A 16,368-nucleotide genomic window follows, 5' to 3' on the forward strand; every position below is an offset into this window, starting at 1 on the left:
AGATACAAAGAAGATTCTAGTTGCCCCTTCCAAAAGGTAGTTTCGTGTGGAGAAGAATGGGCAAGAAACTTACTCTTTTAAAATAGGTTTACAATATGTTGTTTACATTTGTTAAATAATTATATGTGAAGACAATGTACTCTTAGAATAAACTACTATACTAAAAAAGGTAGTATACATGTTCCTTACATATTTACAAATATCGAAACCGTAGAATATTTACATTAAAGAGTAAAGCATAAGCATAGATATTCCATTAGTGCACAGCCGGGGATGGAACCTACGACCTCAGGGATGAGAGTCGCACGGCGAAGCCAGGCCAACACGGCTCTTGTTATTTTTATTAACATATCTGATATAGCATCTTTTCTGTTGACGATCATAAGTTTACTTGGTTACCTATATTAATAAAGTTATTTTGAGTTTGAAATATGTTTTTGCATTAAATTTAACCGTAAACGATAGTTGCTTTGATCCGTTAAATGAAATAAATGACGTTGAACAAATTTATATTGAATAATTGATGCGATAAATTATAATCAATAAAACGGTTCTAGACAAGGAGTTTATTCGTTCTGTATTGAGTTATTTTTTTATTACCAAATCGAGATTAAAACGTAATTAAAAATTTACCATTTATCAACAGTACGAAATGAATTTTTAAACATTTACCATTTTAAAATAAATTATTTTGAGTTGTTTGGATTTTTAAGGACCGTTTCGTTACTATTTTTAAACAACAACTAAAAGGGGGAGGTTTTTCAACTTCAACCGTATATGTATATATATTTTTTTGTGTTGGTAGATTACTTCGTAGTTTAGGAACCGATTTTGATGATTATTTTTTTGGTGGATAAGATTGGCGCGGAAGAAGAAGACGTGGAAAAGAATTTACCAGACCCAAAAAAACTATCCATCAGGAGTTTAGGGGTTTGAATAACATATAGCATTTGGTTTGTTAGGACAGAAGTAATTAACAATTAGAATTCATTGGACAAAACAAATGAGCGCTTATAGATAAAACAATGTATTACAATAAACATCGGCAGTAATGTACGACGACTATATCATATCAAAGGCCGGCAGCGCAGCCGCTTACATCCATTTGTCCGTTTACTTTTATCCATAGGCACTTTTGCCCATAAAAAATTTAAAATGTTGTGACTTGCCAGCCATTACAAAATAAAGGTGAGTAAATAGAATTCTTATGGGTTATATAATGTCACCTGTTGCCCCACACAAATTATACATGAACTATAACAAACACTTATCATGTTATAAACATTGTCGGAAATATCATGTACGCTATTGTGGAAAATAATTGAGCATTTTCATTTGTCTGATGAAAACATTAGCTGTATATATTTTGCTTGATTTATATTATTACGCAAGATTTCTATAGCTTCCTAGTTGGTTCATCAGTCGAGATTTTTATTTAAAGTCAAAGTCAATATCATTTATCATATAGGTAACACAATGTACACTTATGAACGTCAAAAAAAAGAAGTATACATTAAATGCTTCTAATTTTACATTTACTGCCAGTTTTTAAATCAAGGGCGTAGAACGGAAGAGAAGAACTGGCAATAAATTCTCCGCCGCTCTTTTTATTCGCCAAGTTTTTTGCACAACGTTTGTATTGATCTGCAACTATTACACCATGTTCCACATGACATCTTAAGTGATAAATAACAATAAAATATATCTCTCGATTCCCCATATTAATTGCAACATATTAAAAACAGAGGCGGAAGAGTCGTGCGTAGTTAGGTATACTAAGACTGCTTGCTTTTATCATTACAACATAAAGAAAACATTGGCAGGAAAGCGGCATGCCTTAGATAAAAATCGATTATGTCAGGAACATCAAAAATAATCTAGAAACAGACACAGAAGTTGTAGCGCCAGTGGTTTTCTATTTATTTACTAACAGATATTAAATTCAAAGCCACAACCACTAGCAAGATTTTTCTTGACTCTCATCATCAGACTCCAAAAAAACTCGAAGGAGGATGCAGGAATATGTTTACCGGTCATAGTAAATCCCCTAACAGTTATAAAAACAAAATAAATAATGTTGAGGACAATCGCAATAGATCTATTCAGACGTTGCATAAGCCACAATGAAACAGTCAAGGGCGTTCCTTATCGCTACAATTCAATTTCTTTTGTGAAACCAATTACAATAATACGTACTGAACTTAATTTAAATCTGTTTATCGAGGCAAACACAGCCACCGAGATTGTTTTATTTTAAATTTATTTGTTTTAAAATTTCCAATCCCATTGTGATAGATAGACATAACATTTATTATCGAAACATACACACCGAAACACACAATAATAATTACAGTACATTTTAAGTGTGTAATGTGTGTATGTTGTTGTAGTAACTGGCCCTGGCTCAGCATTATGCTGTGGAGCAGACGTGTTCCACAGCGCTGGTCATTCTGCCAGAACACAACAGATAGTTTGCGCCTCAGACACAACAAAAGAAAAATAATGTAATAATAGTAGAAAATTTATAATAGTAAAAATTTACAGTGTAAATAAAGAAGTCTTGGAAGATTTGTGTGTAGAAGTATATAGTTGAAAGGCCAGCAACGCATTTGAATACAAAATTTCTAACTTAAAAACACAAACAAAACAATCTTATTGTAAATAGTGTAAACTATTCTCGAATACACGTAAACTCATCAAAATCGGTCCAGCAATTTATTGCGTTACGGCTTTTTGGGAAAGATACTAGTGTTGGTCGTGGCATTGTTAATGATAATATCGGCACGATAAGCTAATACAAACTCGAAATAAACAATTTTTTTTTAAGTTACAGAAGGCAAACTGCCAGAAGGATCGCAAGTGCGCTGCCAGCCTGTTAAATATTGGTACGTTCTTTTCTTTCAGGACTCTAAGTCGAATTGGTTCGGGAATACTAGTGGACAGCTGGTTCCACATAGTGGTGGTGCGCGGCAAAAACTGCCTTAAAAAACGCTCAGTTGTGGAACGACGGACGTTAAGGTGATACGGATGGTATTGTACGTCCTTGACGTCCGATGATGAAACTCAGCTGCAGGTATTAGTCTGAACACTCTCCATGGTAAATTCGGTAGAAGATGTAGAGAGATCCCACATCCCTACGCAACGCCAAGGGATCAAGCCGCTCAGAAAGTGACTGGTCGTCGACGATCCTAATCTCTCTACGTTGAATACATCAAAAGTCAAAGTCAAAAATCATTTATTCATATAGGTAACACAATGTATACTTATAAACGTCAAAAAAGAAATATACATGAAATGCTTCTAATTTTACATTTACTGCCAGTTCTCAAATCAAGGGCGTAGAAAGGAAGAGAAGAACTGGCAATAAATAAACGGTCATTATTTGACATGAGATTCTGACTTTATATACGAATGGACCTCAGACTTCTAAGCCTCGTTTCCCTTAGCGCTACCAGTGCCTGTTGTATGTCAAAAACATATTGATATGGATGAGAACGTATGACATAGTCCATCAAAATCTGAATCAGACCAAAAACAAAAACCTCAAGACATTCTAAGGGTGAATTCAACTTGAACGATTTCAAAACATCTACCAGCCGTACGATTCTGTAACTCACTTTTCGAACTCACTCAGCGGTTTTCGCAGCGGCGGTTGCGCTCAAATCAGTCGTGAAGCAGTCATTTTACGATTTGGCATTCTGATAAGGAGGGAGCTTGTAGTTTATTGTTTATCAGAATGCCAAATCGTGCGAAAACCGCTGAGTGAGTTTGAAAAGTGAGTTACAGAATCGCAAGGCAGATATGTCACAGTAATACCATAAATAATTAAATGTTAAACTCCGTGACTGATTTGTAGTGTTTAGACACTATAAAGCCTAAAATGGTAGCCAATAAATACCTCAAAAAGAGGTTAAGGTGAAACACAATAATATAAAGTACTAAAAACATATTAATTATATTTTTATTTATGAAGGAAATAAAATGTTAACTGGCAAGGTTTGTATAGAAATTAAAACTTATTCATTTGAGCCCACCAGCAGTGTTAGCTTCAGCGTGCGACTCTCATCCCGTAGTCAGTGATGCCAACTTGGGGGTTTTCCCCCCCAAATATCCCCTACATAATCAAGATGTCTTGGGGGGTTAAGTAGGAAGTACAATTATCTAGGAGGTACACAAAAAAATATTACTTAAAAACTCACGACTCTATACAAACAAACTAAACTAAATAAAAATTTTAAGATCATAATTGTATATTACTTGAATGTACTTTTCATGTATATTTGAAATTACCTCTCAAACTGAGTGTTCAGCAAAAACTTAAGGGATATATTTAGGGGTATTTGAAGGTGGTTTTAGGGGCAACTTTCTGTAAGAGTTGGCATCACTGCCAGTAGGTTCGATCCCAGCTGTGCACCAATGGACTTTCTATGTGCATCTTACATTCTACGACAGTGAAGGAAAACATCGTGAAACAACCGGCATGTCTCAAATGTGGCAGATAGAAGGCTGATCACCTATTTGTCTATGAAATAAAAGTTATCAAAGTAATGGATGCAATCTGATGCCATAAAGACGGCATTAGATTATATATAGTGTTGCCCAAATGCAAGACCAAGACGAGACTTAGGCCAGTCTTGGTATTGTCTTGCGTCAATACACCTGGTCTTGGTCTTGGTCTTGGTATTGCGCTCTCAGTCTTGGTCTTGGTCTTGATCTTGCAGCAAGAGTCTCGCAAGTCTCGCAAGACTTGCAAATACCTATTTGCCTATTGCTATTTGTGGGGGCTTGCGGGCTATCCTGGAGCATTCACCAATGTATTGTACATCAACCAATAATAGCAGGCAGGCTACAGGCATTGTGTTGAGATTAGCAGATTTCATTACAGTGTGCGTAGGTACATTTTTTAGGCAATTTGTCGTACTCGTGACTGTCGCGCTTTGCTACGTAGGTACTGTCGTTAAAGTATGTGTAAGTAAGAAACGATGTAGGTACCTACTACAACAAAATTGTATTCCTTAGAAAAATAATCGTCGTACCTACACGACGATTATTTTTATTTATTTAGTAAATCATCGCTGAAGACAATAGTCGCTACTAGAGTAGGTACGATAGAAGTTGATAAACCGACACTGCAATTCTCGATGATTTTAAAACAAAATACGTAAAGCAATATGACGTCGCTCATATTTGGAGCTTTTCCACGTTTCAAGTTTGTTAAAATCACCCACTTCCAATTTTGCAGTGCAATGTCCTTTAAAAAGGTATAATAGGTAATCTATATATATAAAAATGAAACCCGTTTTCCGTTGTCACGACATAACATGAAAACGGTTTGACCGATTTGTCTGATTTTTTTTAATAATATACCATGAAGTACGAAGATGGTTCTTACGGAGAAAAATTAAAATAAAATTGAGTGAATCAGTCTAAAAACAACACTTTTCTATATTCCCATACAAAATATTCGTAATAATACTTAAAAGTGAATTTGAACTTTAATACCATAGCATAAAGTTCAAGTGTTAATGGAGGGGTTCCGGGAAGGTAAATTTTTATTTTTTGACATAATGTATTTGTTGTCTTATCAATTTTCTTTTTTTATCTTACTAGCTAGACCGGTGTCCCGAATAGCAGAATAAGTATTTTAAACAAATAAAGAATCGACTGTTAGGCGGTACGATGTTCGCCAGGCCAGCTAGTAATAATATAAACTAGGTATATTTTTATTACTTACAACAATTTTTATAAAATCTACCTATCCTTACGACTACATTCTTCCTTGCGAGGACAACATAATCTATTTGCGTCCGTTCTGAGCACCCGGAAACTTATTTTATTTTTTAGAACATGGGCAGTGGCGGCGACCTTTGACATGAAAGCGACGGCGGCAACACAAAGTCTAGAAGCGGACTAAATTTTTACCTATTTTGGTGGGGTTGTCAATGTTGGCATTAGCACAGAAAAATAAAATTAAGTAAACACAACGTTTATCCACTTTTTAATAACTAGATATCCACGATAGAATATTTTTTCTACTAATTTCCTAAGGGTCGATTCGACCAAACTTCAATTTATACACGAGTAACTATACCAAGAATAATCTATTCCATGATTTTAATCTCGAGTAAATCTATAGTCGTTTGTCCACGTAATCGATAGTATAATTGCGCTAGGAATAACAATACGCGAATAGCAATAAAATGGTGAACGAAAATAAAACTCGGCAAATAAATGTTGTTCTACAACGGGACAGTGTAAGAGCATACATCATGTCAACTCGATTTTGCCGTATTATAGTGTGAAAAAGTAGCTTTTAACAGGTGTCAAACGACAACAAAAAGTTTTTATTTCGTGTTTGTTTGAGGCTTTCGTCTAAAAAGGAACTTCTGTTGAGCCCAGTTGAATTTCATTCTAATATTATAGAAAATAAAAAATCTAAAAATAAATAAATAAATACTAAATTGTTTAAACGTTTCATTATACAATGCCAGACTATTAATTTAGTGCGTTGCGTTGACTTGAAATTAAAACACAGAATACATATTTGTGAAATGACAGAAATCAGCTGATTGGACTGACTGACGCCATTAAATTATTCTAGGAATAGCTGTTATTCCGTGCGAAACGGCGGTATAGTTGCAATTCCCGAATAAGCCCACTATTCTTAGAATTTGTAGTTGGTAAAACGTAAAATTTATTTACTCTCGATTAACTGACGATTTATTCTAAGATTAAGATTTACTCTTGTTTGGTCGAATCGACCCTAAGTACTCAGTCTAAATATCTTTTTCATAATTTTTGTTTTTCAATAATATGTTGTGTGTAATTGAATGGTAAACTCTAAATCTTACTACAGAGCTTTTTTAAAATAAACTTATTGAAAGCACTGACATGGCATATACACTTTTCAATCTTGCTGCTCACATTTTAGTACCTAGGTATCACTCACTATCTATCATTTACCGATATTAACAATGATTATTTCGAAATCAAAATATTCGCAATTCAATAGATGCAATACCTACTTAGTTATTAATTATCATCTCGCCCGACAGCTTTTAACGCTGTAGTGTTCGAATTCAAGCCAGTGTGAGAATGTATTTAAATAAAAAAAACTCAGAGCATTCAATTTATACCTACATACTGCTGGGACATCTTCAAGGTCATTTAATTTTATACTCCTATACCAACCCTACCAAAATAGGTAAAAATTTGTGTGCCTCTGTCCGTACTCTTTGTCGGCGAATGCGGCGCTCAGTGTCAAATGCTGTGTTACACTTGTTGCAAACCGCGGTGTCTTTGTCGGTAAATTATCAAATAAGTAGGTATTTAATACACCGACCGACCAACAGTTTATTCGCAGAACGTCACATTTCCCCAATCAACTTTGAACCTTAATTCTTTAGCGAAAATCTGTTGAAGAAATTTGATAGATTGTAGTAGCTTGATGTGCTGGCGTCTGTACCATAGTATTGGCTGCCGTAGAAACTGTTACTAGACCTACTCGACTCGCTGTTAGTTTTAAATTTTGCTAAATAGAAGAATAATATAAACTTTGAAACATAAGTTTCACACCTACATGATGTTTATATAATTTTGTTAACTATAATTTTAAGCACATACCAACCTACGAGTACTAACGTTAGATCTGCACATTAGACATAAACAAGCATAACATATTATTATAGGTAGATACCTACAAGGTATGAACTTTGCTAGAATGTTATTAGGGAACAGATTTGTGAGTATTAACACGCTACCTACTTAATAAATTGTTGAAATATAATAAGTACCGGTAATAGGTAAGTACCTACCTAATCAATATACAATACGTTTCAGGGTGCTTTCAGACGAGCGGCACGTTGCCACTTACAAATACAACTGCAGCCCTTAGTTTAGTGTTATGATTTGTGATACCTACGGTTTTGATACTGGGGAACGTTTCTCAAAATCGAGATTGAAACCAAATACCTACTTAATAACGCCCAAATCTCAGTTTGTCTTAACTGCAAGACGCAAGAGTCTTGCAGGCTTAAGTATTGTCTTGCTCAAGTCTTGCAGGGTTCAGTCTTGGTATTGGTCTTGCTATAATAAGGCGGTCTTGGTATTGGTCTTGGTCTTGCAAAAACGCAAGAACAAGACCAAGACTGCAAGACCAAGACCGATTTTGGGCAACACTAATTATATATTAATTATTATTATTACTACTTAGCCCTACGTATGACTCCCCTATTTTAGCTTTAATTTTCCTTTGTAAACATCTGTTATGGAAAAGCCAACTTAACACGGGAAAATCCCAAGTCTTCACATTTTGTTTAAAAAAATCAAAAAGTGAATTATTTGAACCAAACTGTAATAAAAATGATTTATTTTATATTTTTTTAACTCACCTACCTCTTCACGCGATTTACTGCATAATAAAGATTTAATTACAAAGTTAATTTATTAATTTAGGGCCTACGATACTGCTGATGACAGCAACCTAAAGCTGAACTTGCCTATTGTTGCTTTAATCAAATATATTTTTCTCTGAATCACAGAAACGCACTTAAAAACCGTCATTTACGATTTTCAAACTTTTCGTTTATTAATTTTCTATACCTTAAAATGTTGTTCATACAAATAATTAAATATATTATTTTTAATTAAGTTTTTAAACATACATTTACTTACATAAACTTAATAACACTGAAACTAATAAATCACAAATTTTAACCCAATAATGCGTTTGTTCTCAACGGTCGCGTATCGCTAACTAACATATTGTTTTGAGAACTTCCAAACCTACGTATATATACGATTAAACAATTGTTAACAATAAAACCTTACATGTTTGTTTTAATTTGATTAAAATATAAATTTAAATATGTAATTTGGAGAATTTTTTTTCCTTTTAAAAAAAAATAATAAATTAAAAATAATTGTACTATTTTCTACATCTTTTGCGGTATAAACTGCTATAATTTAACATAATTAGTACGTATATTATAAAGTTTTATAAACTTTTTTGCAACACCAATACAACAGCTATAAAAAAATTAAGACTTAAATTCAATCACAAATAAAGAGATATTATTATGATAAATATCTCTACTCTACCATAGAGCAGCACCAAATTTTTTTCTATCGTTCTTTACGACTTGTATGTAGTACCCCAAGTAATATTAAGGAGGCGCATGGCTTGGAGTCCTTAAAAAACTGTTAATATTACATGCATGATGTAAATGATATTGTCTCAGTTTCCGGTGAATTACATTAGGTTAGTTTTTTTTTATTCAAAGTGGCGTTTGTGATGTTAATTTAGGTTAAAGCCAAAAATTTAACCTTCTTTCATTCATTTCACAAAATGTTATTAATTTCTATGGGGTTAAAGAGCTTGCACCAGATGCATGGTAAACCATTGCCGATTAATGAAAATATGTAGAAATAAATTCGTTGAAAAAGATGGAGCGACAATACTGAAAATATTTTAACAAATTTTAAGATGACAATAAACCACCAAAAAATGAAAAACTACACGACAAAAATACATAGCAAAACTGTAGATGAAAAACTTTTGTTTCGTTAATCAATTTTGAGGCTTATGAATTTAGCGTGGCTCAACATTATTATTAAAAATTAAATTAAATCTATTTGTAATAATAACTTTAAGAATTATTTCATTCCTCCAAGCCGTATTTCACTAAAATTCTGACATCAACTACTTTTCAAATTAAAGTAATTCTTATTTCAAGGCTCAAAAGTGAGATTCCTAAGTGCATATATCATGCAAAACTTGTTCCTATGTTTTTTATTTCCGGTCAGAATTTTTCTCAGAAGAACAGCAGGCGTTAATTTTACATATTTAGTGCTATAGAAATGATTTTGTATCAAGAATTTGGCTTGCTTTTGTCAGTACATAAGGGTTATCAAATAGAACACCCCCCACCCCTGGTCACTCGCCGTAACGTCTTTCAGTACCCAAGTATAGTAAAACGTTTCGTGACCACTAAAAATACTAAAAAAAAACAGTTTTAAATTATATTTGCAACTTTGTTTTAGTATAGCGCCATCTATTGTACAGAAGTTAAATCAACTACAATTCATTTCACTACATACTGATAATGGTTGTGTTTTATACCACTAGATGTCACTTTAACCTAAACTTCCTTCCTTCCTTTGTTTATTTGTTTTATAATCTTAAGTTAGATGTTTCGATTATATAGAAGGATTAAAGTTTAAATTGCTTACCTCAGCCCAGAAGCAGACGATAAGTGATGAGCCGGACAGCAGTAGAGGATAGTAGGCAGATGGTAGACTTGTAGCCCACGTTTCTTGGAATGCTTCCTGTTAAAAATATAACTTCTAGTTATTTCTGGCAACTTCTTAAATCTTATTCTATGGAAAACATATTTTTTACTAAACAAACCTGTCGTTTGGGTATCGCTTATTATAAGATATAAGGAGCAGTGTTATATATTCTTATCATCACACGCCTACCCTCGACCTTTGACCCACCTAGAGCCGTATCTTGTGTTAATGAATTAGGTCAATGATAATTATTGTAAAATAAACATTTTTAATATATCATAACAGTAAATATTATGGTATAACAGATAGGTAATAATTACCTCTATTTCTATCTCTTACTATTGTACGATTTTTTAACGTTTGATAGACACGAAGGCTGATCACCTACTTACTTAAAAAAATATTAACAAAGCAGTCTTTTTTAATCTCATGAAATACAAGAAACCTTATATAGTATGAAATCCCATTTATTGCGTATTTAATACGATATCCTATATAATCCCCGGAAACAGAATGAATAAATAAAAAAATCTTTTAAAAAAAAGATTTTTTTATTTGCCTAAAAAGAAAAACTATCAAGGACCTAATTTAATTTAATTGCCTAAAAAGAAAAACTATCAAGGACCAACCAATTTTCGCGTATTTCCTACGCAAACAGAAAAAAATCAGTGGCGCTACAACCTTTTTAGATCTGGGCTTCAAATTTATGTATCTGTTACATGATCCTTTACCAATCTAATGGGCAAGTAGGTGATCAGCCTCCTGTGCTTGGCACACACCGTCGACTTTAAGGGCCTAGGCCTAATTCTTATTAAACCAAAAATGTAACATACATATATTTATTACTAGCCGTTTCGCGCCCGCTTTGCTGGACGAATTAAAATAAATTTTATGTTTTATTATTTTATTTTTTTTTCATATTTTTACTATTCTTCTTTTTAACTTCCCGCTAAGAAAATTGAAATATTTCGAAAATCGAGTTTTTAACAGATGTTGACGTTTAGAGGTTCTAGGAAGCCTCCCCGAATGTTTCCGCGGTGAAGTCCGTATGGATAAATTTTCATAAAAGTAAAACAGCAATAAAAAAATGAAGGAACGTCGGAATTTAATAAATAAATAGCCATAAACCACCTAGGAAAAATCGCATCGAATGGTGGTAGTTTCATGTCGATACGATCAGTGGTTTAGGCGTGATTGAGCCTCAAACGAAGACCATTTTCATTATATATATATATAGATAAAATAATTGAATTGTTCAATTAAGAAACTCTTACTCACTCTCTTGCTTAATGGTTTATAGGACACAGTTACTTTTAAAAAACATAATGAAAAACTTAAATTCAAATTCCACGTTGGGAAACAGTTTAAGGCAAGCCGGTTTCCCCACAATGTTTTCCTTCACCGTTCGAGCGAATATTAAATGCGTAGAATGAAAAAATACATACAGGGGAAATAAAATACGCGCCGCGTATAAGAGACGCCAGGAACGCGACCAGATACAGCATCTTCTGTGTTGTAACTTTGCAAGCTCTTAGGAAGTTGGGAGCTTTTAATCGCCTGTACTCAGTAACGATGCATAGCGTCAATTGCACCGCACACACGAACGACACTGCTAGGAACACCCCACCAATACCTGCAAAAAATATATACAGTACTATATAAAATATATAAAAACTAGTGGACCCGACAGACGTTGTCCTGCATGATATTTCAAGCAATTAGTAAAGCAAAGTATGAAAGTACCGACTGCAGCGCCATCTGGCGGGCTGATTTGTGAATCTAAACCATTCCCAGATCCCCTTGAACACACACAAAAAATTTCATCCAAAACCGGTCCAGTCGTTTGAGAGAAGTTCAGTGACATACACACTCACAGAAGAATTATATATATAAAGATATACAAAACAAATTGTGATATTCCTTAGTTTTTAAACAATATCAATTTTTTTATGTTATATGAGGCAAACGGGCAGGAGGCTCATCTGATGTTAAGTGATACCACCGCCCATGCCGCATGCGCGCTGCCGGCCTTTTAAAAATTGGTACGCTTTTTTCTGAAGGCCCCAAAGTCGAACTGGTTCGAAAATACTTCAGTCGGCAGGCTTCACATAGTGGTGGTGCGCGGCAGAAATTGCCTTAAGAAACGCTCAGTTGTGGAACGTACGTCAAGGTGATACGGATGGTATTTTGCCTTGACATCCGATGATGAAACTCAGCTGCAGGTATTAGTCCGAACAACTCAATATTTCAATAGTTACGCAGATTCTTGCAAATATTTTAATGTAGATAATTTGAAATGTCGGCGTAGTCAGAAAGATTTATTTAGGGCAGATAGATAACCCTTATTTGCTGTCATTAATATGTTGCAGAAACAAATGTTATATAAAAAAATATATATACATAGTACCTTAATCTAAAGTAATACAAACAAAAATATTAACATTCTTCTTCATACAATTTCTTTCTTCTTTAAAATACAAAGTTGTAGCTTGCTTATGTTTAATATCGCTTTTCTATAATATGTGTATAATTACTTATAAATAAATAATATATATTTGGTTACTGGTCTACCCAAAATTTGTAACGTATATATAGCCTTGGAAAAATGGACTATGCAAAGTAATATATATTATTATGTATATGATGAGATTTTTGAACATATCGCACGCGAGTCCCGAAAACTTGGAGTAGGCTCTGACCGGTGGAGTTGAAGGCAATCATATCATCATCGATATAATATATCTGTCTATACCTACAGAAATTGGCAGTGATATGCCGTTAATTATTTTTATACTTATCAAGAGAACTTTGCATACTAAGACCCAGTACAAAATGGTCGACTTTTTAAAAACATTAATTTGGTTGTGATGTGTCTAATGTTTTAATTATATTTCTTGCTAGTTTTAAGGGGGAAGGGAGAGGGGTTAAACATATATTATGCATAGATATAATTCTATCTATTTTGGCAATAGAAAGATAATTTGTTATTCAAATTTGTTTTAGGAATTTTCTATTATTCATACACAAAGCATTTTACAGTCACACTCAGAGTCAGTGAAATTAACTAAAACAATGAAGTTTAATGACCGATTAGTTAGACTAAGAAAGCGCGTGACATTTAAATACCTATTATTTTTTAATAAGTCATCAAAGAAAACTTGAATATACAATTTAAGAGATGTTATTTTTTCAAAAATAGAACCTCTCTATAACAGCAAATCTAACTATCATGGTTAGGTGTCCTATTTCCCTTCTATCACCAACAAAAATAATTAATTTAATGAATACAAAGAACAGCCGATATTAGTTAATTATCAAAATTGCAAACAATATCAAATCAATATTTACTTTATCTTATCGGACATTGATGTGCGTAATCTTATTTAATTACGATAATTATTTCATTTTAGATTAAAAATGATTAAGTATTATTTTTTACACAAACATAAAATTTATCTTTCAAAGTATTCAAAGTCAAAGTCGAATCATTTATTTCAATTAGGCCTATTAAAAAGCACTTTTAAAAGTCAAAATTACAAGTTTAAAAATATTATTAGTTGCCCCTTCCAAAAGGTAGTTTCATATGGAGAAGAATGTGCAAGAAACTCAATACTTAGTCTTTATAGAAAGATATTAGAGCGAATCATGGCCATGTGTTATACCTTTTCAGAATCCATATTAAATGCGCCAAAACTTGTAATACAGGGTCACTTTTCGGTAGAGTAATTTTTTTTCACAGTGGGGTCCGGAATAAACAAAAAGTTTTGATTTGAAAAAAAATTATATCGTATAACTTAATATTATCTTCAATACACTCAATAAACAACTATAAATAGTATGTCTAACGCAAGAACTCATCAGTACCAATCTAGTGGATATTATGAAAAATATACAGGATGTAGATTTTTTCGAATTTTAATAAGAATTAGTAAAAAAAGTCAATTTTCATATAAAAACCAAAATAAATCATAACTCTGCAGGGGTTGATCTTAGAGACCTCCCGTAGAACAATTTTTTGCCGCTGATGACCTCATCTGTCCCCTATTTGCGTTTGATCCACGACTTTTTGGCCACCCTGTATATATTAATGTTTGTAATCCAAAATTAAAGTAGCGATGATGATCGCCAACCTTCGAAAGAAGAATGTTCTGCAGTAGTCTCCAGCCTTTTATCGGAATTACCTAAGACGCTATTAATCACGGGTATTTCTATCAGCAAAAAGAACAAAGAAATAAAAGTTTTATAACTTTGTTATAATATTTTATTATTACATTTACTTGCGTTTTGTTTCATTTCTGTGTTACTCTTGGCTTTCTTTGAGCTTATAAGACCGTCGTACTCAGTTTTTAGATTTAAAAAATCTGTGGCGCTAGAGCCTTTTTAGGTCTGGGCCTCAGATTTCTGTATCTGTTTAAAGATCATTTGCCAATCGAATAGGCTAGTAGGTGATAAGCCTCCTCTGCCTGACACACGCCCTCGACTTTTTGGGTCTCACGGTCTTCCTTCACCGTTCGAGCGAATGTTAAATGTGCACATAGAAAGAAAGTCCATTGGTGCACAGCCGGGGAACGAACCTACGACTCAGGGATGATAGCCGTACGCTAAAGCCAACACTACTCTTTTAGATTTATTACCATTTAGTTTTAATGTATAGAGAATTAAATAAGCACATTTTACCGTCTGAAGTATTCACGAACCAATTCGACTTAGGCTCCTTCAAGAGCGTACCAATTCCTAAAAGACCAGCAACACACTTGCGAGTACGAGTGAACTCGTGCCCCCTTCTGGTGCCCCCTATTATATAAAAAAAATGAAACTTACACGCATGGTATGGGAGATTATGACCCGCGCACTCGTCTCCTGTGTACCGGATCTCGCAAAGGCAGGTCCCGTTCATACAGTCCCCGCGTCCGCTGCAGTCGCGCGCGCATCCCGCTCCGCGACTTGCTGCCATCATGTCTGCATAGTATGCCAGCAGTGTACGCATCATATTATGGATAGCGCCCAACGGCGCCTGTGTACACTGAAAAAAAGAAACCGTATGTTAAACATATGCTTAAGGACCTATCCGGTCGCTAAACTCCAAAAAAGTACATTGTTTTTAATGTTTCGTCATCGTTTCTTGAAGTAGAATGGAAAAAATATATGGTGGAGTTGAGTAGTTTATGTATCCCTTTTGAAAGATCGATACACGATTTAAATAATTTTACTTATAGATTTTTTTTGTTTATTAATTATGCACTTTTTGTACTTTACCCTCTGTAGGTGTTTCTTTTTTTTAATTTTCCATATTAGGGTTGCCTGGAAGAAATCGCTTGTTAGCGATAAGGCCGCCCGTTGCCTAATAACTTATATAACCTGCTTTTTTTTTGTTTTTTTATATGTATGATTTTTTTTATATTATGTAACGATGACGAATGTGTAGTAACGAAGTGTAAATAAATAAATAAATAATGGCTAGACTGTGCAATCGCCCATCCGATTAGAGGAAGTTACGATTACTGTTATCATTTTGTTAGTTTTTCCCTGTTTTGTAATTTGAGGTCTTTTGTTTTGTGTTCCTATAGTAATGTTTGTCCTTGCAGACTTAGTGATTGTAAACATTTGTATGTTAAGCGTTATGTTTGTGCACGCCGTCCGCACATATCATCGAGGACACACAATGGTTGCAAAATTTATAACTTCTACTATCCTGTTTTTGTTATGCGATTTATTTATTTATTAATGGCCCTTGTTCGCGGCCATTAATAAATAAATAAATCTCTAATGGGAATCATAGAAACAGTGCTGTACTAAAATTATTTTTATATATATAAGGTGTCTCAAAAAGTTCATATTTAGTTGATCGATTAAAAGGTCGTGTTTATTCATTAAAGCATAAATTTTGGGAATTTATTTCTTAAAAACAATACTCGAAATAATCGAACAATAAAATTAAAAACGAAGGGTCGATAATTCCTCGCGCTGACATCGCAGCCCATACAGTCACTATAGGCGAATGAAGGGGTTTCTGATGCTTGCGTTTCGGATTTGTTCGCCAGTGGCGGCAATTCTGCTTATTTACGTATCCATTATGAT

General features: G+C 33.8%; 1 protein-coding gene across 2 annotated transcripts in view; it reads right to left on the minus strand.

The window, feature by feature from the left end:
• LOC125050242 overlaps positions 1-16,368 on the minus strand; it is a 65,021-nt gene that overhangs the window by 20,616 nt on the left and 28,037 nt on the right. For both annotated transcript variants that reach the window (XM_047649951.1, XM_047649952.1), the window contains exons 2-4: positions 15,112-15,313; positions 11,736-11,923; positions 10,231-10,326 (exon numbers count right to left, since the gene is read on the minus strand). In XM_047649951.1, coding sequence (XP_047505907.1) covers positions 10,231-10,326; positions 11,736-11,923; positions 15,112-15,280 — 453 coding nt within the window. In that variant the 5' untranslated portion in view covers positions 15,281-15,313. The remainder of the gene's footprint in view (positions 1-10,230; positions 10,327-11,735; positions 11,924-15,111; positions 15,314-16,368) is intronic.

Source organism: Pieris napi, chromosome 6, assembly GCF_905475465.1.
Source record: "Pieris napi chromosome 6, ilPieNapi1.2, whole genome shotgun sequence".
NCBI lineage: Eukaryota > Metazoa > Arthropoda > Insecta > Lepidoptera > Pieridae > Pieris > Pieris napi.